We start from the raw sequence: 25032 nt of genomic DNA on the forward strand, positions 1-25032 counted from the left end.
TTCTGACAAATAAAACGACGTGAATGAAACGCTCAAAATAAAATATTTATTCGATTACAAAAAATACACACTGTTTTATTTAAAAATATGTTCAGTCATTTATAACTTAAATGAAATGGTTTACGCTATCACAGTAAAATTAATATTGACAGATTTTTTAAGTGATTATAAAAATTTGTTTAGAAAAAAATGAATTATCTTCACTATGTATCACATTATAATATTTATTATCTTTTTCTCACTAATAATAGTAAATGAGCCAGACATTTGTTTTACTATACCTTTTAAATATTGTCTATTTTAATGTTTGTTGGGCTAACGCATATTTATCAAAAATATAAATACATATTTTTATATCGTTTTTCAAGTAATATGACCATTTACATAAGATAAAATCTAGATAGATATCACTGGCAAGAGTGGAATATTTTATATTTAAAATTTCAAATGATATATTACAATGCAAGTTTTAAATCAATTCTAGAACAATATGTAAGTTAAAATATTTAAAAAAAAATGCATTTCACTGTTTTGGCGTGGTTTTGGTTCATACCATTTTAGGGCTGATTTTTCAATCGTCAGATATCTTTTATAGTTCCAAAATACTGGACTGTCCTGTCGATGACATTGACAGTGGGGCGCCACCGTCAATACCGGATCGCTGGTTCAGATTTTTGCCATGTTGGAAACCATCATGAAGCTAAAGATAAAAATGGAGGGCAGAGTTGGAAAAAAAACTTGAGTCAAATACCTACTTATATCTATCTCGCTCTCTGCGGCCCTACCTCTCTTTTTAGTGTGAACTGTAGTATTGCTATCTTCTGATTTAAATCTCCTTGTAAATTCTTCGAAATAGCCAATTCACTAACCAAATCAGAAGTTAAACAAATAAATAATTAATATTTGAAACTAAGATTACCTAGTTAAATAAAAAATCACAAAATTGTCGGCCATTTAGGCTTAATGTGTTGGCGAATCAGGGAATTACAATCCCAATTCCTGGGTAATCGGTACCATGTGGCAACATCGGCCCAATCCGGCCCATCATGGCGGTTGTTTACTATTTTGTTTATTAAGCAGTTAATTTCGTTTGAGATTGTTTACAGGAAATAATCATTGTTTTATCACAAGAATTGGTGCAAAATTTTGTAGTGCGTGGTTGCGGTAGTACGTGGTGTCCTGGAAGTGACATAAGATTCCACGCGTAAGTGTTTATTTCGTGATTTCCGACATTGGATCATTGTAAACATTTTTCACATTTTATACAGTAATTTCTTCCTAAAACGTTTTACCAGTAATTACACTTATCATTTTTAATGATACCTATGTCAAGAAATAAAGATTTTACATTGGTTTCATTGAATTTGAGCAATTTTATATTTTTTGTTTATTTAGAAAGAGCGAGTCTGCCCACAGAGAGCGAGATAGTGATACTTAGTTTGTGCTTCAAGTAGGTATTTGGAGTGTGGCCTCCATTTTTATCTGTAGCTTCATGGAAACCATACAGGGTGGAAACGATAAGTGATCTCACTCGATTATTTCTAAACTATACAAGATATTTTATCCAAAAACTGGTTACTGTTCCTGAAAGTGCTTCACGAGCTCTATCCAACAATACCAATAATAGGTTACAAAATAAACTGGATCTATCTGAAAATTCAATGTTTCAGGCCTCCATACATTTAGTAAAACCACATATTATTAAAAACTATACAAGTTATACAAAAACTGGTTACTGATCCTGGAAGTGCTTCACGAGCTGTATCCAACGGTACCAATAATAAGTTATAAAATAAACTGGATCTATCCGAAAATTCGATGTTTCCAGCTTCCATACATTTAATACTGCCACAGTCATGGTACTCGTGTCTTGATAACATGTTAGCAAGTAAAGCCTAAAACCAATGTTTTCCATGAATAATTTCAAATAAGAATGCAATTTACAAGTTAATTTTAGGTGTTTATTATTTAAAATAAAATAAAAATACACTTCTAATATTGTGTGGTTGGCATAGTGGCATACATTTAGTATGGAGGCTGAAAACATTGAATTTACGTATAGATCCAGTTAATTCTGTAACCTATTACTGATATCGTTTAAAAGAGCTCGTGAAGCACTTTCAGGATCAGTAATCAGTTTATCGATATCTTGTATAGTTTAGAAATAATCGAGTGAGATCACTTATCGTTTCCACCCTGTATAGTTGAACGATGGTAGCGCCCCCCTGTCATTGAGTTTGGCGGGACAGTTCAGCGTGGTTCATCTATAACTGAAGAATAACCTTGTCATTTTGACATATTTCCCATAATAAAACTATCAGAGTGCCAAACTTATTCTTTAGTTAAAAGTTATCCGACGATTGAAAAATCAGCCCTTAGTTGAATAAAAATATTGCTCGATTTACAAAATACAGCAGTAAATAATCTTAAAATAACTTAAAAAATAAAAAATACAGCTGCGTAATACCTACACTTAATTTTGTTTAGAAATTGGATCAAGTTTTACTATTTCTAATTTGGCCTTTCAAATCGTGAATACTTTTGAGTTTAACCCAACTTGACAGTGATGTTGGATTTAAAGCATTTTCACCCGCATTAAGAAACGATGTTCAAAATTCGATTCTCTCAAGCACATACTTTTATGAATGACTGAATTTCAATAGTAAATCAATCGATAGACTGGGCAGGATTTTTTCTTGAGTTTGAATCTAATTATTTCATAATACGGGCCTTACTGCTCCATATTTTTTAAATACGATACCCCTAATTCGTATATAATTATTAATAGGTAATAAAATCTAAACTACACTTAGGAAGACATGCATCTTACTTGTGCGTGTTAAATAATTCAATTTCAAAATACTTTAAAATAGTTACTACTAAAATAAAAAATTAAACAACCTGCATGTTTGTTCAGCCGTTCCAGTAAATGAAAGAAATGTAAATAAAATCACTATGACACCGTCATGGCGTAGGTAGAGAATACGACTACGCAACTGTAGCCAAATTTAGAGAGTACTTGAATTTAATAAATACACCTAAATTATAAATAATGACATGTTTCAATAGATAGCTTCAATATCCGAGAACTTTTTCAAGACTCGTTCCTATATTAAAATGTAACCAACTAGTACCTAACGTTGATACTATAAACTCAAGCTAGGAACTGTCTACTATTATACCTTTTTATTTTAATATAAGGACCAGTAATATCATTTTATTTCAGCTTTCCCAAGCCTTAAATGAACAGAAAACACCCGGTCAAGTAACTTCGTCCTAGGGACAGACGCCGGCATCGATAACAAAACCGACTTGATAATTTATTACTGACATACAAACCGACAAGGACAAATTGACTTGTTTTCACAAATCGATCAAAAATACAAATCCTAGTTCGTTATCTCATTATTTCAACGCAAATTAGATAATTAAAATGCTAATAGGACCGGTGGAGCACCATTTTCGTCTATCAATAGCGATATAATATGTTTACTCATTCGGTCTTATCATACCGTACGGACATATCATTTATGAAACTTTATATTGCGCCAGGCTTTTATAGCATTACTGTCATGATTTCTTTTGGAACATATTGACAGAGACTAATATTATGCAGACGAAAGACCACAGTAGCACAAACACTGCCCATGCGACGTTAGAGAAGGGACTCTTATACTTGTTCACCACTCCTAGCCCTAGTAAATTGATACAGTGCCGCCTAGCGGATATCACTAGAAACGTTGGGATCAGATACTGTATCCCGGTGCCTGCGTATGACCCCGTAAACTCAATGAGAATGCTTATGTCTTCTAAAAAATACGTTAGCAGCAACGGAGGAGTCACCGTGACGATTGGAAAGAGTAGCTTCCTCAGCACGAAGTTGTACGACTCCAACCTCGTGGTATCTAGGAAAAGACTTTGCAGGTTGTTTCTTAAAGTGATAGCTATGATTGGGAAGCTGGTCGATAAGGTGAAGACTGGGAAGAGAGCTAAGAAGTACTCGACGATTTCTAGGAATATGTTCTCGTTGTCTTTTGGGACAAAATTGAGTGTGTAGAGGTCGTTAAGCCGTGCGAAAGCGAAGGCTCCGGTGAATGCTAGAAGGAGATAGAAAACGCTAATAAGTGCGTAGTCCAGAGCGAGATGGAGGCCGAGTTGGTTCTTGCCCCGGATAGGGCTGACGAGGCCGGGGAGGGAATGGTGGCACATGAAGGAGTAGACGCAAGCCCCGAATAGGGTCGGCATGCCCGTGACGTCAAAGGCCGGCGGGTGGCCTTGAGGCCCTCGCCCGATGAGCAGATGAATCGCCATTGAGATCATTATCGCGAACGCTGTAAAAGAAAATGTTTGTTATTAATAATCAATTGGCCCAAAATTTCTAGGTAATATGACAAGACTAGCTTTTGCCCGCAGCTTCAGCCGCGTGAAATTTAGTGTCACAGATCGGCATAAATTATAGCCTATTATGTTAATCTGGGTTACAAACAATAATACTGTAAAGTTTCAACAAAATCCGTTCAGTAGTTTTTGCGTGAAAGAGTAACAAACATCCAGACATCCAAACTTTCGCATTTGTAATATTAGTAGGACTAATGCCCGTTTTCACCATCAATCCCTAATTTTTAAGTGACCCCTATGGTAACAAATAACAGGAATTTTGTTTACATAGGGGTCACTTAAAAATTAGGGATTGATGGTGAAAACAGGCATAAGGCTACTTCTCGTTCCCAGAACTACGACTCCCATATAGCCAATATTTACAGTTTGGCCTTTGATTAAACCCAAACAGAACCAATTAATTACCTATACTAAAAAATATGTCCCTCAGTGTTCACTACACTAACATTTGCTCCACAACTGCTGTGAGCAACGTAGTCGAAGCGGCTATCAAAGTTTATTCATTACATTGATTAAATAGTGATTAGGATCCCATTCATAAGTGGCATCACAGAAAATAGCCGATAAATTGCTGATAAGTGGATCTATGAATAACTAATTTACTGACACAGTCAGCGTCAAATAGTTCGTGATACCCAAAGGCCAAAGTGGCCAAAAAGTTGATAACACATCCTTATTCCAATTGTAACAAAGACGTGCGAACTTATTGGCTATTTAGGGTGTCATGAACTATTTGGTCCATTTATTGACCCGAAGCAGTGGTAGGGTTAATATTGGGACGTGTAAAAGTGCTTTTTAAAAGCCTATTTGCAAAAATAAATGAGTTTTATGAGTTTTATTTGACGCTGACTGTACAGACAGAACAGAATCTCGAAATATATCACACATCACATCACACATGTAAGAATGTCAAGTACATGGTCCAAATAGAAGACCTCTAATCGTTAACAATGGTTCTACAACGATGCCATTAGAATTTCCCACTTTCCAGCCATTATAACATAAGTAGCTAACACGGGTGACATAAGCACTAAGCGAGTTCAAGGTCGGCCGCCATCGAAACCTGTTGTGGACGCGTGACGTCTACCGAATCGGCGCACATTTTCGCAGCTTTCATACCTACCAATGTTACGCCCGTATTCACAAATACTATGAGGTCTCACAGTGCGCGTGGACGCACAGGGTGACACACGAACCAATCAGAGCTCTATTCAACGCCGTGAGTTCGATTCAGCAAGCAGCATGTTGTTGAAAAATAGAGCCTATTACAACTAACATAAGATACCACGGTTTCTAGCTATAGTCTTTTTCACCTAAGATGATCCGTATGACGTTTCGAGTTTGAATGATTTAGAGATGTCACATAACTAAACCATAGCGATTTATCAATCGATTTTTTTCGAAGAGTTAGTAAAACCTACTTTTAGAGAAATATTTTGTATAGGTGTTATTTAACAAAAAATATGTTTTTTTTAATTACAAATATTATTGTAACAATTTTTTATTGATAATATTCAAATTTCATGGTTCGTGTTCAAAAAAACGATTCCTAAAAAGTACTGGTTCTGTTTCTTTAAATTAAAAACTATTAATTTATTTTCAATGCGTTTATTAAAGTCAATAATCGAAAAATATAGTTGATTTTTGTGATGTTTTTAATAACTAAGTATTTACTGCAATCGATTAATGAACCGCCGAAATAATCGATTTTATCATACAAGAAATACCCCAGCACTAAATCTATTCCGTTTCACACATTGCGTACATTAAATAAAAAATATTTTTACATCGTATTTAATTAAAGTATAATCAATAGACTCAGATTTTACTATATATTTCAAGACAAGTAGTTAATTTATTTTTATTATATTGCTAATAAAATACAAATATTTTTTCAAAAATATTCTGCATAATGTAGTATGCGTAATATGGATAACCTTAAAGTGTCATACGGATCATCTTACGTGAAAAAGACTATGTTTTCCGTCCATTGAAGACTTCAAAAAAACCTTAGATTACTACAGCAGACGGTATGTTGTTGAAAAATTGCGCTTTTTACAACGACATAAGATACCACGGTTTCTAGCTAAGTGTGATGTTTTCCGTCCATTGAAGACTTGTCTCAAAAAAATAACTTACAAATTGTAACCTTTCAAATTAAATCGTTTGTCGCACAATAAAAAAATCTGTGCAAACCGCCAAAATCACATAGGAAAAGCCGCAGACTCAAAGTAGTTCCTATAAAAGAGGCTCTTAGGTTTTCTTGTACTTCACACAGAAAAAACCACAAGCTAACACTAGTTTCCTCGTAAAAGAAACAAAAGAAAATTTATTGCAGTCCCAAGACAAGCAGTCACTTATATTCGCTTACAAAGGTAAGGTGCCCAAATGGGCACTCCATTTTAGGAGTCCTGGCACACAAAGCAATAATCTCGGCCGAACGTGAGGCGAGTTTGCAAGTAGGGATTGGGGATCATAAACATAAAATGAACTTTAAATAAACGATTACAAGTTTTATTTTCATACGACGCTTCCATCAAAGGGATTGTGAAGGCACATTTTTTCTTGTTTACGATACATGTCATTGTTATTGGAAAATTATTATAGAGGGCTCCACATTTATGAGATACCTACTAGCTTTCCGCCCGCGGCTTCACCCGCGTGGAATTTTATCTGTCACAGAAAAGCTTTATCGCGCTTGTCCCTGTTTCAAAAACCGGGATAAATATCCGTGCATAGATGAAATTGAAATCGTTAGCATTTCTTTATAAGACTACTATAATTAAAATTATGAATACTATAATAATTATGTATGATACCTGCCCCAAATATGAGACAAATCCAATGAGTTAAAATCGTAATCACTTACCTAACCACCTCATGCCCGAGGTAAACAGCTGTAGATACTTGGTCTTCTGCACGTTAAAGAAGACGAAAGGCCCCATAGCGCCCACAAACGTCAGCAGCGCTATCCGGTACACTTCTAGCCGGGAGTAAGACTTCAGTTTGACCAAATCTAGATTATCATCAACTGCCACTCACCTAACCACCTCATGCCCGAGGTAAACAGCTGTAGATACTTGGTCTTCTGTACGTTGAAGAAGACAAAAGGCCCCATAGCGCCCACAAACGTCAGCAGCGCTATCCGGTACACTTCTAGCCGGGAGTACGGCTGCAGGTGTGACGTGGCGTTGAAACATGACAGCTCGTCCCATTCGCTTGGATCCGTCATGTTGGAAGGCACTGAGGAGCTGGTAAAGAAATAAGGACTTATTAAAATGACAGAAGACGGAAGATGGCAGGTCAAGCTAAATGCTATCGTATGTAGTTGTAATAGAATAGAAGCGCCTTTGCAAACTAAAATGGCACTTGTTTTTGTTGCGAAATAGAACATAATATAACTACCTAAGACGTCATAGTGGTTAGCTTTATGTGCTAGCAATAAGTATACGAGTCTCCAATACTAGTGTACCACAAAATGACGAAACTGTCTAATGAAAGCAAAGGCAATATTCTAATTATGAGCACCTGCTTTGTGTTTTGTTATTTTTTCATTATTTGTTATGCTTACAAAATTTGGAAGAGCAGCCGGCAAGCGAAAGGTCGTGGGTTCATTTCCCGCCTTAGGCAGTTCGATATTTTTCAAGTTGTTTATTAAAAAAATACAACAATGTTATTTAAAAAGAGACAGTGATGTCATTCTTCTCTGTAACGCTATAACACCAATTGAATTCTCTCATTGTGTGGGTTGTAAGTAACATACTGTAATATTCACAGCTGAGCCTTAATATTAATATAGACTTGAGGTCACAACCCTCGTTTCATACGTTATTAACCGTCATACCCAAAAACCATTAACCAAACTATTGTTTCAAGCGATTGTAAGAACTAAAACTACAAAAAAAACTGGTTCTTCAGTTATAAATAAGGTTCTTTGAATAATTGATATTTCCAAATTCAACTACAAATTTTACTTCATCACATATAAATAGACGTCTGGGACAAATTAAGAGTGTTGTTATACGTCACTGAGTACGCCTGAACAATACTGGAGTCACACTTGGTTAAGCATGTGTGTTACATTTGCGCACTCAGAGACAATGCTTTTCATTATAACACTTTTAGTTCTCAAAAACCGCCACTGGCACGCCCATAGACCAACTGGTAGAGATATTCAGTTCCTTACATTTATTAACGTACCGTAGCTTCTTTATCTCTCACGTATACAATAAGTATAACTTTAAAATTATTTTAAGAGAGAGAGAGGCGTATAAAGTCGAATAGCTTTAAAGAAATTTTGGAATTCAGCCCAATATCATTAAATTAGCAAATTACCAAAACTTGACTGAACTGGGAATCGAACCCAGACTATTACTCATGGCTTGTCATCGCAACAGTGCGCAATCTTAATAACATTGTTGTATAATAGAGTACAATCTAATAAATACAATGTATAAGAAGAGAATGCATGCTAGTTAGATTACGAAATATTAAAGTAAGTACGATGCCAAATATTGCAAAATCTTACCACACCACGTCCATTATAGACTTGGCCACGGCTGCGGAGTATATGGACAGATCCCCGTACAAATACACGCAGAGAGTGCAGTAGAACATGATCCTCCCTGCCAACAAATATTGGAGTTACTAGTATTTGTTTATTTGCATTTCACATGGCGCATTCGTTCGTTCATTCGTTTCAGCCGAAAGACGTCCACTGCTGGACAAAGGCCTCCCCCAAGGATTTCCACAAAGACCGGTCCTGCGCCGCTCGCATCCAGGCGCCTCCCGCGACCTTCACCAGATCGTCGGTCCATGGATGCTACGGATGGCGCATGAATAGGCGCATTTGCACTTAGGTGAATGCTTTTAATAAAATCTTGCGCTTATTTCTAAAATGGTTACATTGTATGTTTTCGCGTGGTGTTTAATTTAATTTGGGGCTAGATGGGGCTGTGTGAAATTGTCCAGAGATATTTATATATTATAATAGAGTTTCAGAGATAAGAGAAAACACTTCTTAGCTCTTTAGTGCTTCTTTTAGAGAAGAGATAATTTCATTAGTTTACTGCAGTGGCGAACACGGACCGGAAAACGTAATGTGGAAGCACTATGCCTCATAGTCGATGGACTGACGATTTAATGAAGGTCGCGGGAAGCATCTAGATGCGGGAACCGCAGGATCGATTTTGCGGAAATCTTTGAGGGAGGCCTTTGTCCAGCAGTGGACGATTTTTAGCTAAATTGCTGCTGTATGTGGGTGTCTATAGTCTAATTGAGTTTTAGAACTAGAAGACGTGTTCTTTTAGAGAAGAGATAATTTTATTATTTTATACTGCTGTGGCGACCACGGACCGCAAAACGTAATGTGGAAGCACATGCCTCATACTCGATTGACTGACGATTTAATGAAGGTCGCGGGAAGCATCTAGATACGGGAACCGCATCTAGATGCTTCCCGCGACCGGATCGATTTTGCAGAAATCTTTGAGGGAGGCCTTTGTCCAGCAGTGGACGATTTTTAGCTAAAATGATCCTGTAAAAGACTCATTTAACAGCTTACCTGTCTTATTGAAAAACAGGTTGGCCATTTCTCCGAGTTCCACGCGACGGTCGAGGCTGTAATACCGAGAGGGTATGGATTCCCCGCACACCAGGGGCTCCTCCAGGTCGCCTTGGTGCTGTGACGTGGTTGCCTCATCATCCGAGTCGTGGTCTTGGATCTAGAGGCGATGTGTGCGTTAGTTTTTGTTTTTTAGAAATTTTATGTTATTAAATAAATAGGATTAGTCTAATAAACGTTTCCGCACTTGCAAAAACTGTTTACGCAAAAGTTTATAAACACTACAGTAGCTGAAACTTTAACTTGTCAATTTCTTTAGGTTTCACTTAGCCTAGAGTCTAGACGCAGACCACCAACTTTTAGTTGGCCGTTAGTTGGGTCGGGCTGTTAATCAGTATAGAGATGTATCGGCTGATTCTTCATACAAATTAGAACCGGGCCCAACTATCGACCAACTAAAAGTCGGTGGTCGCCTCGTCCTAATTGATTCTCATATTCGTCGCGTTTAAACTACTTAGCTTTTGCCCGCGCCTTCGCCTGCTCGATTTCTGTTAGCTAACGACTCTTGCGATTCTTTCTTTCAAAACCCTATGACATTTCCCAGGTCTCATTTTATCTAATTTGATTTACTTGTTTAAGCATGAAAAGTAAACAGACAGACAGAATTACTTCCGCATATAAATATTAGTTTTAGCATTAGATAGATGTGTCTCCAATCACATTCGTCAATTATTATAAGTGCGCGACTGCGCGTTTATACTAACGCGTAGTTAGATCGAAGCTAACGGTAAAATCGTTACCGCTATCAAGTTACCATAAATTACTTTGCTTAGAAATCTGTAAAACACGAAGCTTCAGAAAAAATTACAACAGATACAATAATATTCTCGAAAACGAAATTAACATGAAATCTAATTAGGAATTAATTACATATCAACTCCCAAAGCAACACTTTACTTATTATTTCTGCAAGAAAGTGTAATCAAATTAATTATTTTACGACTGATAGTTGTTTTTATTACTAAAATGGCCTTGTAACTAAACATGTATGGTAGTATATGCACGGACAAAGTATTGAAAAACACATTTTGCACTACCTACTCTATTATTTACTTCCCCAAGTTTCGATTTTGTTATTTTTTCATGTCATTATAAATGAATAGATGGGTATAGTATAAAATGAGGTGTATTAAGACAAAATATCCATTTCCCCTATGGCAAGTTAGAGAGCAAGGAGTGTAACTCTAGTATAGTTTACCAATCTATTTCAATATAGGAACAGTGAAAAGGACAAATCCTTCAGGTTCAGAATGTCCAATTCCCAAAATGTCCAACGGTTTCAAAATGTCCAATTCCCAGAATGTCCAATTCCCAAAATGTCCATTTCCCGAAATGTCCAATTCCCGAAATGTCCAATTCCTGAAATGTCCAGTTCCCGAAACGTCCAATTCTCAAAATGTCCAATGTACTATTATGATGGGTTTATTAAATAAGTCCTCATAGCCTTTCTTAAAAATTAGTAATTAATATATTTCTGTACGAATGCGTTTAGTTTTTGCAAAATCGGCATATGAACATAGAAAAATTGTATTATTTGCAAAAAGTACGTAGAAAAAATTTGAAGCTACTGCACTTTATACTCATACAAGTATGTATAGTTATTTATATTTTTTTCTATTGACCTAAAAAGGAAAGAATAATTTGTAAATAAATAAATGATTATTTAAATTTAAGTATGGTTATTTATTAAATATTTTTAAGAAAGCCTATGAGGACTTATTTAACAAACCCATCATAATAGTAGATTGGACATTTTGGGAATTGGACATTTCGGGAACTGGACATTTCAGGAATTGGACATTTCGGGAATTTGACATTTTGAGAATTGGACATTTTGGGAATTGGACATTCCGGGAATTGGACGTTTTGAAACCGTTGGACATTTTGGGAATTGGACATTCTGAACCTGAAGGAAACAAATGACATGATGATATAGAAATACTATACATACACCATTTGAGTTATACAAATAAGAAATTAAAACATTAATATTGTCATAGCAAAATTAAAGTTATCATAATAATATACAAGTGGAAGATAAAAATAATGACAATGATATTCTATCTAATGAGGATCATTTCGATTTTTAGCTGTGAATGCAGATTTATAGGGCTAAGAAATCCTTAATACACAGTCCAAAAATTTTTGTTCTACGACAAAAATTGACGAAGTTATGGCCAAATTACTAAAAAAGTTCACTGACCGCCCGGCGCTGGGACGATGACGTCACTATATCCGATCCGAACGCTGCCGGCGTACTGCGTGAATAGAAAATATTTTTTTCTAGCCAAACTATCAGTTTTAGAGAAAAACTTGTAATGACATTTATTCATCAGAATAAAGTAAGCTATCGACAGGTAATTTTTAAAAATAGAAATTGTGAAAAATAACGCAAAAAAAATCCATACGCTCATACGATTCAATGTAACGCAGAGACGCGATTGTGGTCTCCGCGGTGGTATATTTGGCGATTTATTCAAATAAAGTGTTCATAAGTGTTGTTAGAGTCATATCTTCTTCCAAGTAAAATATAAAAATGTATAAAAGTATTAATTTATTTACACTTAACAATAAGGTATAGCTGAGGCAGATACACTCTGCCTAGGCTACAAGACATTGCTATGAAGATCATTTCGATGTACACGCAATACCTACCTGTTATTTAGTTTTTCTGAGTTAAACCCACGTACTTACCTATCTATTCGCCGTTCCCATGGGCCAGCTGCTGCAGGAAAGGACAGCTGCTCCCTCCTGGAAATCTATTTAATCTTAGCCTAGAAGCTCGCCCCCCTCCTCTCCCCAGGTCATAAGCTGGGCATGACTTCCCCTCGGCCAGAAGTTGGGTATGATTTGCCCCCCCCCCCCCCCCCCCAGGCCCGAAACTGGGTATGACTTGACCCCTCCCCCTCCCCCCAGGCCATAAGCATAAGCTGGATATGACTCCCCTTCGGCCAGAAGCTGGGTATGACACCCCCCGCCATGCCAGAAATTGGGTATGACTTGACCCCCCCCCTCCCCCCAGGCCAGAAGCTGGGTAAGGCTAGCCCCGCCCCCCAGCCCATAAGCATAAGCTGGGTATGATTCCCCCTCGGCCAGAAACTGGGTATTACATACCCCCCCCCCCCCCCCGGCCAGAAACTGGGTAAGGCTAGCCCCTCCCCCCAGGCCATAGAAACTGGTTATGACTTGACCCCTCCCCTCCCCCAGGCCAGAAGCTGGGTAAGGCTAGCCCCTTCCCCCAGTCCAGAAACTGGGTATGACTTGCCTCTCCCCCCCTCCCACCAAGGCCAGAAGCTGGGTAAGGCTTGCCTCTCCCCCCAGGCTATAAGCTGGATATGACTTATCCCCCCCCCCTGAAGAAACTGGGTATTAGCATCATATTATGTATTATTATGTTCAATACAAACAATCATTAAGTTACACTCACCCCAACCGCGTCTCCGCATTGCATCGAATCCTATGAAAATGTGGTTTTTGGACATAGCGGTACTTATTTTTCACAATTTATATTTTTTAAAATTAATGGTCGATAGGTTACTTTATTTTGATGAACAAATGTTATTAAAAGTTTTTTTCTAAAACTGATAGTTTAGCTGGAAAAAAATATTTTCCATCCCAATAGTACGCCGGCTGCGCTCGATTCGGATATAATGACGTCACGCGGCCCTGCGTACGTTGACTTTTAGCGGCAAAAACGGCCTATGTTTATTACTTAATATCTTCGTAAGTAATGGTCCGATTTGGATAATTCAAAAAGATATATCTTTCTTATGTCTTAAAGATTAACGTAGATACTAGTTTTATTATTTTCTACAACAGTACTGATCCTCATTATATAAACTCAAAGGTGACTGACTAACTGACTGACTGACATAGTGATCTATCAACGCACAGCCCAAACCACTGGACGGATCAGGCTGAAATTTGGCATGCAGGTCATCTACCTGCTCATGTTATGATGTACCTGATGTTATGACGTATGCATCCGCTAAGAAAGGATTTTACGAAACTCCACCCCTAAGGGAGTAAAACGGGATCCACGCGTACGAAGTCGCAGGCGGCCGCCATTTGTTAAATAATAATGATACTCACACTCTCTCTCTTTATTGCCTGCAGTCTTTTCCATTTGAATACTGCATTGGCACAAGCCATAGTCTCGATGACATAAGTTACGTTTAAATAACTCATGAACGCAAGGAACACCAGCGAAATGGTGCTGAGACCCCATCCTGCACGGGCGAAAGCTGCTGGCAACGTTAGGGCTCCTGTGCCCACAATTAAATTAAAGATGTAAATCAACCCCACCTAAAACAATAACAATTAATTTTGTATACTTATGTACTCATTACCAAGTTGTAGTGTTTATTGACAACAACATACAGTAGAATCCCGATTATCCGGATCAATTAAAACCAGGGGTGTTCCGGATAATCGAAAATCCGGATAATCGATTTCAAAGTAAAATCAAACAATAATTAACTTTTTACAATAGAAAGGGTTGGTTTTCAATACATCATTTTAGAGTCTAAAAATATAAATTTTAGACTATTGGTCATCCATTTCTTTTAACAATGAACTAAGAAGACGTCCGTACCATGTTACGGTGGCGGCGCCTTCGGTTTTTATGGGTCCAGACCCGGAATCGGTAATTAAAAACTGTGAAGAATGAGTCCGGATAATCAGATATCCGGATAATCGAAGTCCGGATAATCTAAGTCCGGATAATCGAGATTCTACTGTACATTACTATTTTTTTTTCAATAAAGTGCTATCGGTTTGCTCTTACTATCGGAGCTAATGGTTTACTCAGAGAGCAAGGCAGTGTTTATCTTTCTGGGTTATTATTAGAACAAATTTTATAAAGGACTAGAAATTAGGTAATAGAAATAGAATAGGATTTATGTGGTACCTATACTTAAAATCTTCAAGTCTTTTGGAAGTAGGCAAGTAATTTGTTACTATTGCAGTGTTTTTAACAGTAAAATTGAACACTGTATGTATTATGGGTATGAGATATGTACAGAAGTACAGAATCTGTACTTACTTTAGATCAAACCTATACTTAATGAGAAATTCATAAAAATTACTTGGATAATTTTCGCCTTTCTAATTGAATATAACACTACCTTTGTTTATAAGAAGTTTATAAGGTCACAAAGGGTAGTCTTAGAAAACCTGCGCCAACAATGCAGTTCGTCATTGACGGGTTAAAATAAATCAAGACCACACGTGGACAATAAGTCAATAAAGTGCAGCATAAATGTAATATTTATCCAGTTGATAATAACTATTTACTCACCCACACAGAATATTGATCCCCAGCCTCAGTGAGAGGCATTTTTAGAATCCTCCTCAGACCACGAAAACGGCGGGGCATATTAGAGAAAACGAACACGACATAGCTGCCAGATAACTGATACAGCAATGGAAAAATGTTTTACAATTATTCAATTGATAATGTTAACGATAACAGTAAAATCATAACGAATCACCAGTTGGTTTATTATTTACAACACCTTGGCGAAGTTGGCTAACTAAATGACACTAATGACAGCTGACTGACAGCCAGTTCTACCACCACAAGATGGCAAACGCCCGTCGCCTTCTGCTGAGCCGTCGCCCCACATAGTGTTGCCGAACTATCGATAGTTTTCATTCGAAAAAGCCTTCTCCATCGATAGGCCTATCGATAGTATCTATACTGTCGATTATTGATGTGCCGTTCCCGAGAACGCTCTCTCGACTGAGAATATTCTCGGGAGCGTTCCCGGGAGCGTTCTCCTAAGTGAGAAAGGTTGAGAATCATGTTTATCAAATGGAAATAAACGAACTTTCTTAAGTAAAATAGTATTAAATTAAGTCAACAGATAATTGTATATTAAACAATACACTCTATTTGCAGTGAAAGGCTATATTCTCAGTGTTCCCGAGAATATTCTCGGGAACTTTCTCGGCAATATTCTTGGCAACTGCACCTTGATTATATTTTATTTTTTTCGTCGTGAAATGTCGTTTTAATGATATGTAAGATGACAGATTTCTTTTTACACGTAATTAAATAATGTAACTGCCCATTTTTTCGTTTTTAACACGCTCTTATTAGGTCATCGTGTATGTAACTAACTATGCAATGGAATCTTAGAATCTGAATTACACGCACTTCTAAGTCTTGTATCATCATGAAACTTGACAATTATATGTAGATTAGAAATGGCAATACAATATTGTGGTACCAGCTGGTCTGATGATGGGACTGGAAGGTGGCCAAAAGAACTCCTAAACGAAACGGCGGAATCACATCGAGTTTGGGTTCATTGGTTGTCTTTTCGAGATCTTTAAGTGCTAGATAATGTCCAGGGTCCTAATGATGGAGTCAGGAGGTAGCCATAGGAACTCCTAAACGAAACGGCGGAAACTAATCGAGTTTGGGTTCGTTGAATTTGTCTTTTCGAGCACTTTAATGCTAGATGATGTCCAGGGTCCTGATGATTTTTTGGCTTTTTAGTGCTATTAGTAATTAAAAAGCGTGTTTTTAGTTTTTTAAACTATTCTTATTTGACATTAAGGGCATATTTCACAATCGCTTAGTAAGGGCCTGTTTCGCCACTTCTGGATAAGTTGTGGATAGCCTGTCTGACGGATCATTTGACACATTTTTATAGAAAATACGTGCTATCTAGATTGATCAGACACTTTAAGAAAGGTGACAAAACCTTGTTGAAGAATTATAGACCCATTTTGCTTCTGAGCCATGTCTACAAGCTGTTTTCGATAGTCATTACGAATTGTCACACTAGCAGGCTCGATGACTTTCAGCCCCCCGAAAAAGCCGGTTTCCGAAAATGCTTTAGTACCATATACCATAATAATATACGCAACGGCAGATTATACGGAAGATCAAGGAGTATAATCAGCCACTTTGCGTTTGTGAACTATGAGAAAGCCTTCGATTCGTTTGAAACATGGGCAGTGCTTCAGTCTCTTCAACTGTGCCAAATTGACTATTGATACATTAAAGTGTTGAAAGGCTTGTACAAACACGCCACAGTGACAGTCCGTTTGAAGATCAGGACCCGAAACCTATCCAGTTGCAGCGAGGGGTGAGACAGGGAGACGTCATCACCACCGCCCTGGAAGATGTTTTCAAGCTTCTGGGCTGGAGCGGATTCAGCATATCAACGGTGAGTACATCACCCAGACAGCAGACGTTATCGTAGTCATGGCTGAGATCGTGGAAGATCTAGGCACAATGCTCGATGGCCTCAATAGAGTCTCTCAACAAGTGGGTCTCAAAATGAACATGGACAAGATTTAAAAATCATGTCTAAAGACCGTGTTGCACCCACTCCTCTAAAAGGTGGAGACTCTACACTCGAGGTTGTTGACAATAATGTATACCTGGGACAAATAGTCCAGTTAGGTAGGTCCAATTTCGAAAAAATTAAAATAAAATTTTTTTTTTAAAAAAACAAGCTTTATCCTGAAATGCAGTTGTAGTTACTAAAACGAAAAAAATAATTGTATGCTAGCTAGGTTCAAAGAGTTTCGAAAGCTTGTATCGCGCATGGAATTTATTCCTCTTTTTTTCTGTTTACGCTACAAGCTTTCGAAATTCTTTGAACCTAGCTAGCATACAATTATTTTTTTCGTTTTAGTAACTACAACTGCATTTCAGGATAAAGCTTGTTTTTAAAAAAGATTTTTATTATTATAATTTTATTTTACACTTTTTAGTTGTAACTATCTCAATATCTGGGCCTGGTCATCATTTAGCATAAAAGTGCTCGGGAAGTCGAATCCAACGAACCCAAAATCGATAAGTTTCCGCCGTTTCGTTTAGGAGTGACTCCATCATCAGACCAGCTCAATGGTACCATAATATTGCATTGTCATCGTACTTACATATGTATACCAAATTTCAGCTCAATCGGTTGAGGAGAACTGGTCTTAAATTCAGTTGCAAGATTTGTCCCACACATACTAACAAGTGAAGTCAATATAAAGCTTGTAAAAAAAAGGTCGATCATCGAATCCAGCTCGGCTGGGCAGCCTTTGGGAAGCTTTACGATATTTTCACGCGGTTTCTCCGTCGCGTCGCCACTCCACTTTAAATCCACTTTGAATCCGCTTTGAACCCGCTTGCAATCCGCCAGGGTGGCAAGGGCCTTAAAACTCAGAGGCACACTGATGTTCAAATACCGTAGCCGAGTCCTAAAGCCGCGGTACGCGTTTGCCACGAAAAGAGTGAGCAAGACAGCAATAAATATCTCACTCACACGTTTCATGCCTTGTTTATAACGACTAGTCTTAACGCCCAGTTAATAAAACATCGAAACATTACAAATAATATCACATATAAACAACAAAATTAAAATTAAAACTAAATGTATTCTGTCGAGAACACTGAGAATATTCCCGGGAGCGTTCTCGGTTCTCGAGAATATTCTCACTGGGAATATTGCCGGGAACGAGAACTTTCTCAGCGGCACATCTCTACTGTCGATACTATCGATAGCTCAAAACGAGGCAATACTATTGAATATGTGCAATACTATCGATACTATCGATAGTTTATTCTTCACGAGCAACAATACTATCGATGGAAAAAAGCTAAAAAAAACTCAGTAAAACTCATTTATTTCTGTAAATAGGCTTAACCTTTAACTATGGACGTCGGGTCTCAGAGGCCCACCCCCCTTTTCAATTTCTCGGTTTCAACACCTTCCACCCACGTGCCGCTCTCAACCATCTCAGTAGCTTCAGTTTTAACTGTATTTGGACCGATGAGGCATAAAATAGCGTCTTCTGGCACTCATTACGTGAGTAATTACCATCCAAAATTCTATCGGGGTCTGGGAGACCCGATGACTATATTTTCCATACAAACATACTTGTATTGGATGTGACTTGTCAACTATGATTTTTTTATATTATATTATTATAATCTTATGTAAATTGTTCTAGTTTAAGAATACATAATGGCAGAAAGTTTCTGAGTAAATCAGCTATTTTATTAGCCCAATTATCTAAAGAACATTTCAGGAGTAAGGCATTACTTGTAAACGATTCTTCTGTTGAGAGAGATGTCTTAGAAGGCACTATTGCTGCAGATTCCGATTCTGAATGGTGTACATTTTGCCTATTTTGGCTCTCAAAGAAAGATGACACATGCCTGTAGAGATAATTGGTCTAAAGTGTTCTAGGCAACTGTGTATAATTTTAGTAAGTTTAGCCCTTGTCAAAATTTTTATTTTATGTCTTTCAGAAATGTTGTTCATGTTTTTATGTTACACGGTTATTAATTAGCAAGGAAAAAAATATACGTTTGAATTATTATTAATCGACTGTAATCAAGGAGCCTACATGTGGTGGCAAGTCAATTAACACTGAAAAATGTCTAAGTTATTTAAAGGACAATGGGCAAAATGGTACCCGGCTCCAATAGATATGAGTCTAGTATCGTTTGAAAGGTCTTACCAAGATGAACAACTTTTACTATGACCACCAGCCTCAGATCTGGTTGTGTACGAAGATATACATACTTTTTTGCAGAATGGTACCCGGCTCCAATAGTAATGTTTGTAGTGTCATTTGAAAGGTCTTACCAAGACGAACAACAATTACTATGGCCACCAGCCTCAGATCTGGTTGCGTTCGAAGATAAAGATACTTTTTGTGTAACCTAAGTATCATACAGTACGAAGGGGGACGCGCTCGGGGCAGGACACCGACGATATGGTCGGACGCGGCGAGGAAGACGGTGGGCGGGAGTTTGCATCGTGCGGTCCACACAGCTTATGACCGCAGTCTGTGGAGGAACACTATCTGTGGTCGCGATCCTCATCAGTGAGGGACCGAGGAAGAAAAAGAAGAAGTATCATACGTGTCCAGTCCATCGTATGGTACTTAGGTTATGCGAGTCAGGAAGGGTTTACTGTTCCAGCATCCTTCCTTTTAACTCTATAATTATTGATGGGGATGATTGTGAAATAAATATTTTTATTTAGAGAAGTACTACCCCCTTATTAATAAAAAGTTACACCTAGGAAGAACCTTGGATTAAAATGACATTTCCATACCAAATGACAATTTAAGCCAGAGTTCAACTAGGGTGTAACTTTTATTAATAAAGGGGTTAAAGTTTTATTACTTCTTAAGGGTTTTATTATGGGTTGCTAAAGCGAATAAACCCACAAGACCCAACAAGTCCCACCCACAAGATGGACCGACGACCTCATAAAGGTAGCGGGAAGGCGCTGGATGCAGGCCGCCACCAACTGGCCATTGTGGAAATCATTGGGGGAGGCCTATGTTCAACTGGACGTCCTATGGCTAAAATGATCACGATGATGATGATGAAAGCGAATAGAGGGCTAATAGCTTGGGTAGTTCATCGTAGGTATAATCCTTTCCTTTTCAATGCTTCTTTTAGTCATATTAATAGATTGTAGTCATAATACATACTCGTATACATGGATGATTGTGTTATACTTTCATTATAATACTTAGTGGAATTATTGCTTTCAAAACGTGAATTAGAACTGGCCCCATAGCAGACATTTTCCTACATCTAAAGGCCTTTTAAAATATATATTGGTTATGGCTATTGGAGCGGGTACCACTTTCCATACATTTGTGCCCATCATCCTTTGCAAAAAAATAATTAAATAATGGTTAAAAGTTGATTATCTTTACTACTAAACTCTTTATTAATAGTTATTAGATATATCGCAACTCTTTAATAAATTCAAATTGGTTCAGATATGAAAATGAGAAGAATTTTAGATAGGGGTCTGTGAGACCCGACGTCCATGGGAGTGTGATTATTTTTTCACGTCCATAGTTAAAGGTTAAAAAAAGCACTTTTACACGTCCCAGTATTAACCCTACCACTGCTTCAGGACAATAAATAAAATGGGCCAGTGCTGAGAAGAAGCAGCGCAAGAAACTCAGTCACTATTGTCAGCCTCTTTTTCAAAGGTTTACAGGCTTTCAAATGTACAAAGTTATTTATGCGAGCTAGGCAGTAACGCATCCCAAACATTTTTATCTTTTAAATAATCATCGACTTTACAGTAGCCCTTTTTCATTAAGGTACTTTTAATAATGTGCTTTGAATTTATGAATGGGTAGTTCTACAACAGTTTGTGGTAATTTATTAAAGAATTTAATACATTTCCCATAAATGAATTACCAATCTTATGCAATCTGAAATTTGGAACGGCAAGTTTTGAGCTATCGATAGTATCGATAGTATCGACAGTATCGATGGGCCAATCGATTGTCTTGCGATAGTTTGGCCATCGATAGACTATCGATAGTCGATCGACTATCGATCGGCAACACTAGCCCCACAGATATCACATTGTGGTCACATCACATGACAGTTAATGTCATATTTCAATCTGGATTTGTGATAAAATATAATGCAAGATTGCAATCTACGCTGGCAATCTATCTATGGGAGGGTCAGTATGGATTAGAAGTCAGATTAGAAAACGGATAGACCCTCTGTATGAAAATGATAATGTTTAGTTGTGCCAATCTACTTTGTTAATATTTTTATAAAATTCGAACGGTTTTTGGTTAGTAGCGAGTTCATTACTAATTAGACGAGTCACTACTAAATTACTCGACTAGTACGAATAAGGTTTTTCTTTCTTTCTAAAAACAAACTTGACTAAATTGGGGTTCAGACTTCAGACTAGCTTCTAAATTACTCGACCAGTGCAAACAACCAAGGCCTAAGATCATTATGTTTAGTAAAATACCTTTGCGAAAGCTGAAATAAAAAAACAAACAACTTCCTTGATGGCGGGAATTTCAATCTAAGTTTATATTATTTCGCAGTTCGCACCCATAATGAATGAATAAAAATAATAATAAGTACTTATTAAAGTTTTACTAACTCAAGGCTTGACATTTTAAATTATTAACAACAGTATTTATTACATAATTTAAACTTAAAGTATTTGAAACTGAATAAAAATATTTCCATGTAGAGTCATGGTGGAGCAATAAAATGCTGAATCATGCACTCTTCAAAATCAAGTGCAGTGGACTGAATCAAGTTCCTTCATAAAGCCCAAAAAGCGGCTTCGATGTCTATTTGAATGGAAGCACCGCGATGGAAGTGAAATAGCCTTATTTGATGATGATTGCACACAGACGCTACATGGGCTACTTAGAGCAGTAGAGGAGGTAGAGACGCCTGAAAACGCCAGGCAGGAGATAGCTGGTAGAGGAGAGTAGTTATGTCTAAAGTTCGAAGATGAAATTAAGATGTTATACCAATCGCATAAAATCGCATTCAATCCGCCATTTTTTTTGGGATAGGTAATAAAACAAAGTTTACATCATTCAATTTCAATAAATATCTTAGAAGATATCGCAGTTTTAAAATAACATCGCAGCGAAATAATGATCGCAAGTACCGAGCGCGCCACTGATGGATCAACGCACAGCCTTAGATTAATCTAAGCGCACAGCCTAAACCGCTGATCGTACGTAGAGACCTGAAACTTGGAGGGTGAGTTCTTTGTATGACGTAGGCATCTCATAAGAAAGGATTTTCCAAAATTCTACCCCTAAGGAGGTGAAAAATGGGGGCAAAGATTGTATGGGATAACGTGATTCCTTCGTTCAATCTACTTTAAATTTTGGATAAACATTATTTAACAGAATTAATGGATGACATGTTTCGTTATTCAAATTCATCCCCTAACGGTGTTAAAAAGGGGTAGAAAGTTATTTTGGTGGTGATTTGCTTCAGTAGCATTATCCATATCTGTGGTAGCATTATAGCGATTACGTAGGTATCATCATCATAGTTAGCGATTAGTATCATCATAGCTCATGAGTTAGTACCATCATCTTCAAATCAGTAGCCCAACTTCCTGGAGGGCACCAGACCAGGCGTGCCACACCTGGCCCTGGATGTTGGGCTACTGATTTGAAGATGATAGTATCTACTTACCTACTAAGTCATGAGCTATGATACTAATCGCTATGAGGCCTCAGCCTCGAACTTAGCGGGCAGCGGGGCGGCGGCGGCGGCGGCGCGGGAGCGGGGCGGGCAACGCAGACCCGTTCTCGAAACCAGCGGGCAGCTCGCGCACAGATTAGAGAGTATGTCTAAGCTCGCGCGGCGCTTTAGCGGCGAAGTGTTGTGTTCGGGGTTTGTATTGTCGAGATATTTGTTTTTATTCGCAAACGAAATGTCTGAACAACGGCGACAATTTTATTTCGATTCAAATTTATTCCTAACGCTCGATTTATTGTGGGCAAAAGAAGGAGTGCGCTGCCCGCTCGTTACCCGCTGCCCGCTAAGTTCGAGGCTGAGGCCTGATGCCTGCTTGCGCTGTATTTAAAACTAGCTTTCCGCCCGCGACTTCGCGCGCGTGGCTACATTATCTACCTACATATTTTTCGGAACCCTATTTTTTTCCAAAATAAAATTTAGCCTATGTTACTCGTGGATAATGTAGCTTTCGAATGGTGAAAGAATTTTTAAAAACGGTCCAGTAGTTTTTGAGCCTATTCATTACAACCAAACAAACAAACAAAGTTTTCCTCTTTATAATATTAGTTTAGATAGTTTAGATAAATATCGATACTCATCATTTTATAGGTATTCTAACTAGGTAATAACGCTAAAAACCATTTAATAAAAATCCTATGAGAACGTTTTCGACTTCTACGCGGACGAAGTCGCGGGCGGCCGCTAGTTTTATTACCTAAGCACAAAATCTATATGGTACCTACTCCCCTCCAATGTAATGTAGCGCAATAATCAAACTCACAGATAGGTAGGTATAATATTTAATTCGGTCAGGCGTTTTCAGCTCTCACCACTTCAAGATTCCTACATAAATGTTACTTAATTGTGCCTTTAACCTTAGATTAAATCTAAGCCTTTAACCTATATCGTCGACAGAAACATTACATTAATGAGCAAAAACTTTTAAAAATCTCTTTTACACGTCCTAGTATTACTTTAACCCTACCACTGCTTCGGGTCACCAAATGGTCGAATATTGAGAAGAAGCATTATTGGAAGACTAGGTAGGTATAAAAGTTAGGAATAAATAGGTAACCTGTAGGTAGGATCTATGATTGTAATAACTACAAGTAGGTTACCACCTAGAACCACCTAAGTAGGACCTAACTATTTGAAGTTGAACGCCATCCAATCCCTTTGTTGTTTTGTTTTGTAGGCTAAGGGAAAGTAGCACCTCCCTTCTATCTAAATGGGTATTTTTTATTCCTATATAAATTGAATAAAGTAAGTAACAAACAGACAAGCGTACCCTAATCAGACCTAATTTACCTAGGAAGGTAATAACGTAGGTGTCTACCTCTCGGTTTGTAAAAATAGAATAGGAAGTCAACTTATGTTAAAATCGCTTAGATCCCAAAAACAAAACCGCATTGTAACAATGCAACCTAGTTAAGTGCGTAAAGGTAGAGTTGTTATGGATGTTTACTGTAACCACGCTGTATAAAAATAAATAGGTATGTAATCGTACGGTATATTACACGTAGGTACCTATAATACAATGCTATAGATAGGTGCTGCTACCACTCTATAGCTACTATAGGTACGCAAATCTATAGGTATATACAGAAAATTGCTATTACCCGACCATGACAAAACGGCGCAAGTCAGCACGCATTCTTATGATGGTAACCTACATCTCGAATAGACGCGTTTAGTTGCTTTTCGTGCGAACCCCGACGACGAAATCATTCCATCCAGCCGTCGAAGCCGTGTTCTCGGGGGTTTGGGATTGTGATTTTGTATAAATCTCTAAAGTTATGTGCCAACAACTATACAAAACAAAGGTATGTATCATAAAATAATACTTTTTAGATAGTAGGCTTTGAAAAGGTTGACTATCGTTTTGAGCATTTATGGCATCGCTTTCTCAGGCGTATCTTTTGTCTCGCTCTAATAAGTTGAACGTCAGCAACATGCTTGATCTCCTGTCTCTTTCCCTCTAGTAATATAA

General features: G+C 37.6%; 2 protein-coding genes across 2 annotated transcripts in view; one reads left to right on the plus strand and one right to left on the minus strand.

Annotated features, from left to right (window-relative positions):
• Positions 1-24: 24 nt before the first annotated feature.
• LOC135074441 (transmembrane protein 104 homolog) lies at positions 25-15558 on the minus strand. Its single transcript, XM_063968732.1, has 6 exons — positions 15321-15558; positions 14114-14326; positions 9962-10121; positions 8927-9023; positions 7441-7649; positions 25-4331 (listed from the first exon to the last, which is right to left on the minus strand). Exons 1-6 carry the CDS (start codon positions 15396-15398, stop codon positions 3571-3573), a joined length of 1518 nt encoding a protein of 505 aa, XP_063824802.1. The 5' UTR covers positions 15399-15558; the 3' UTR covers positions 25-3570.
• A 9165-nt stretch (positions 15559-24723) lies between these two features.
• The window catches only part of LOC135074816 (protein Gawky), a 35892-nt gene continuing 35583 nt past the window's right edge, over positions 24724-25032 (plus strand). The window contains exon 1 of the mRNA XM_063969198.1: positions 24724-24865. The gene's annotated coding sequence lies outside the window, so the exon portion shown is untranslated. The remainder of the gene's footprint in view (positions 24866-25032) is intronic.

This window comes from Ostrinia nubilalis, chromosome 9 (assembly GCF_963855985.1).
Source record: "Ostrinia nubilalis chromosome 9, ilOstNubi1.1, whole genome shotgun sequence".
Taxonomy (NCBI): Eukaryota; Metazoa; Arthropoda; class Insecta; order Lepidoptera; family Crambidae; genus Ostrinia; species Ostrinia nubilalis.

What these genes read in the sequence shown, in the direction of transcription:
- LOC135074441 (XM_063968732.1), bottom strand. Translation starts at nt 15,398, where the DNA reads ATGCCCCGCCGTTTTCGTGGTCTGAGGAGGATTCTAAAAATGCCTCTC. An exon ending in AGGCAATAAAGAGAGAGAGT is followed by an intron (nt 10,122 to 14,113) that starts GTGAGTATCATT and finishes CATCGCCTCTAG; the next exon opens with ATCCAAGACCACGACTCGGA. An exon ending in CCTGTTTTTCAATAAGACAG is followed by an intron (nt 9,024 to 9,961) that starts GTAAGCTGTTAA and finishes ATTTGTTGGCAG; the next exon opens with GGAGGATCATGTTCTACTGC.